Consider the following 3694-nt stretch of genomic DNA (forward strand, 5'->3'; position numbering starts at 1 on the left):
TATTATGGGTTAAATAAATTTAAAAATTATTTTCACAGGGGTCAAATATGCATTTTTAACATTTCACAAGGGTATTTGGTGCAAAAAAAATATCAAAATCTTTGCCCAGTTGCATGAGGGGCGCGTGCACAACAATCATGCATCTGAAGGGGAGAGTGTGCTAATTTTTTAAAAGATCAGAGTTGAAGATGCCTATTAAAATTTCAAAGGGAAAAAATGTGCATTTTCAATATATCACAGGGGTAGTTGGTGCAAATAACTCTAGGAATTTATCCCCAATTTCCCGACACAAGAACCTATTTTCAAAATAAATAAACAACATTAATTCTCAACTCCCAAGTTTAGGACAACTTTGAGATCTAATTATAACAAAATTATTTTTCAACAAATTTTTTTTTTCAACATATTACGCATGTTCCAAGACCATTATATCTCGTATATTTCCGTATTTCGTGTTGAATATTACACATATGATGACACCGAAATTAATGAATATAAAATGTTTATGTTTTTAATAATTTAATTAATATAATATACTAATAAATAAATAAATTGTTTTCCAAAAAAAAATTAAATAAATTCAATCGTTGACTGAATGACGTCAGATGTTCCCCAAAACCTCCACCACTATATAAGGCCACGAAGCCCCTTTCATTTTCCCTCGGAGGAAAAAAAAAGGAGAAATTCAAAATTCATCAAAAATGGCGAAAGAAAGGAGACTGGCCGAGGAGCTGTACCTTACGGTTCCCAGCTTGTACCGTTGCCCGATCTCCATGGACGTGATGAGGTCTCCGGTGAGCCTCTGCACCGGCGTCACCTACGACCGGAGCTCCATCGAGCGGTGGCTGGCCCTCGGCCACAACACGTGCCCCGCCACCATGCAGACCCTCCCCTCCACCAGCACCACCCCAAATCTCACCCTCCGCCGCCTCATCCACCTCTGGATATCTCAAGCTGAAGCCGCTCGCACGTCGCGGATCGAGGTCTCGAAGCAGGTGGCGTCCGACGTCATCAGCGGCAACGCCGGATTTGACTCCGATTCGCTGGAGAAGGTGATCGAATTGGTGAAGGATTCCGAGGAGAATCTCAAGCTCGTCGCGCAATCGCGAGGTTTTGTTTTGAGATTGGCCGATGCCTTGGCCAAGTCGAGCGAGATCCGGATTTCTGAGCTGATTGTGGTCGTTTTGGATTCGATTTCGCAAGAGAATGGAGTGAAGGAGCTGTTGAAGGAGCTGATTCTCGAAAAGGTCGATGATACAGATTGTTTATCGTCATTCATTTCAATCTTACAGAAAGGAACAATCGAATCGAAGGTTAAAACCGCGAAAATCCTGGAATCGATCGCGGCGAACCCCGAATCCCGGCGCAAAATCGAAGAAAATCAGGGATTACTGCACGAACTGTACAATTTGTCCACCGCAGAGAACAACTTGCCCGCAGTAGAAGCCGGTCTATCGTCTCTCCTCGCGATTTCCACCTCCAGGCCGGCGAAAAAGGAGCTGATCCGTCTGGGCATAGTCGGAATCGTAGGGAAGATCCTCTCCGGCGACGAGCATGCGGTTCGTGCAGTGGCCGAGAAGGCTTTGGGTGTATTGGAGACCATCGCCACGTGTACGGAGGGGAGAGCCGCGATCGGGGCCGACGAGAGATGTGTGGTGGGGATCGTCCGGAGCCTGATGAAATGCCCCGGCGCGGCGACGGAGCACGGCGTCACGGTGCTCTGGAGACTGTGTTGCTTGGGGCGGGATTGTACCTCGGCGGAGACGGTAGTGAAAGTCAACGGATTGACAAAGGTACTACTGGTGATGCAGAGCGATTGTACTCTGAACACGAGGAAGATGTGTGGGGAATTGGTCAAAGTTTTGAGGGGAAAACAAGGGAAGTCCAATTTGGCTCCTTACGAGACTCGGACGACCCACATTACGCCTTATTAATTTGACTAACCAATTGATTTTTTTAGTTGTGATTTCGAATCCAGAACTCGTACGATTAGAAACTTGAGATTTGGAGGTATAGTTGATTTTTTTATTTTTTTTATTGTGTTTAGGGGAAAGTTAGTAGATATACAAAAATTTTATGAATTTAAGAATTGTAAATGTATGCACAAAGGACGATTTGGGAAAGAATACAAATGGAATGACATGGGCTTGGTTGAATAGTGCAACAATTTTTGTTTTTATATATATATATATATATATATATATACATATACATTTTTTTAATAAGAATAATTTTATTGGTAAACAAGAGTTTCTCGAGTTACAATATCACTAATATGATTTGGTGGACTCGACCAATAGCTAGGAATAGCATTAAATCAGGATTCTTTTGTCAAAGTATGAGCAACCTCGTTGGTTAACTTTTTTTTTCCCCAAAGCCGCCTATTGTGGCAGGGGGTTAGGCGGACCCCTATCCGTTTATTGGCTAAAAAAAAGAAAATACAAGAGAGGGGGACAAGACCAAGACCTCTCGAGAATTACAAGAACTACTCAAAGAAAATTACACCAACAAAAATCTAATTAGTGGAACTCATCCTAATATATGGTAGGCCAATCCTATCCAGCCTACAAATCCCGTTCAGTTTTCCTTGGATATCATCAGGATAAAGTACGGCTGACCCTAAATTAATTCTCATGTTCGCCAATTCATCAGCAGCTGCATTTGCTTCCCGAAAAATATGAAATTTCCTCACAAAGGAGAAATTCAAAATATGAAGAATGCGTGTGAGGATATGGCTTAAAGTCCAACTGGTAGTCTTAGCCTCAATAATATTCAAAGAAACCATAGAATCAACCTCCAACCAAAGAGGAAATAAATTAAACAACCTGCAAATCTGCAGGCCCTTAAGGATCGCCATTAGCTCTGCCCGAGTATTTGACCCTTGCCCTATGGAGTCGTGAAAAGCAATAATAGGGTGCCCCGAATGATCTCGAACGATGCCTCCAATACTCAAAGCTCCTCCCAATTTTGAGCATCCATCTGTATTAAGTTTGAAATAACCAGCTGGAGGTGGAATCCAACGCACCATCCGAATAGTAATTTTTCGAATGAACCGTGGAGTCAACCCCCACTGATTCGCCACATGAACTGACTAAGAAAAGCAATAGAAAAACTTGGTTCATGTTGCATAATACGCCGACAATCCTTTATTATAGCTCCAAATTCAGATTCGTCAGTTTTTGTAAAGCCAGGGCCTACACAACTATTTGAGCATCCATCTCAAATATTACCCGATTGAACTTCATTCCATGGATCCATGAAATAGCTTCTCGTAGTCGCATTGTTTCTCCCTCCTTCACCTCACATAGCCCTTTCACTATCATGGAACGATATCCAACACATTTTCCTTCAGTATCACAGACCACCATTCCAAATCCCATGCTTCTGGTTTTCGTGAAGATTGCTGCATCAACATTGCATTTCAAGAAGTGAGCTTGCGGCTTTCTCCATTATGTAGGTTTTCTTTCAATTGCATTATTTTCCTTGCCCCCTGCCTTTTTGTTTTATGATTAATCAATCATAAAGGATTTCCAATGCATTAAACACAGCTTGGTTGCAATTGTCCATTGTATCTCTCCATAGTTTATTGTCCCTTTGTTTCCAAATACTCTAGAGCACAGCTGTGAATTTTTCAACATTCACTTTATCTCCTGCCATCAGCACTTTGAAAAACCAATCCACAAAACCATTAGCG

At 42.0% G+C, this 3694-nt stretch overlaps 1 protein-coding gene across 1 annotated transcript; it reads left to right on the forward strand.

The window, feature by feature from the left end:
• The first annotated feature begins 616 nt into the window (after positions 1–616).
• LOC140882900 (U-box domain-containing protein 29-like) lies at positions 617–2167 on the forward strand. Its single transcript, XM_073289147.1, has one exon. The coding sequence runs from the start codon at positions 702–704 to the stop codon at positions 1932–1934; it is 1233 nt and encodes a 410-aa protein (XP_073145248.1). The 5' UTR covers positions 617–701; the 3' UTR covers positions 1935–2167.
• Positions 2168–3694: the final 1527 nt, after the last annotated feature.

This window comes from Henckelia pumila, chromosome 2 (genome assembly GCF_033568475.1).
Source record: "Henckelia pumila isolate YLH828 chromosome 2, ASM3356847v2, whole genome shotgun sequence".
In the NCBI taxonomy this organism is placed as follows: domain Eukaryota; kingdom Viridiplantae; phylum Streptophyta; class Magnoliopsida; order Lamiales; family Gesneriaceae; genus Henckelia; species Henckelia pumila.

What these genes read in the sequence shown, in the direction of transcription:
- LOC140882900 (XM_073289147.1), top strand. Translation starts at nt 702, where the DNA reads ATGGCGAAAGAAAGGAGACTGGCCGAGGAGCTGTACCTTACGGTTCCC.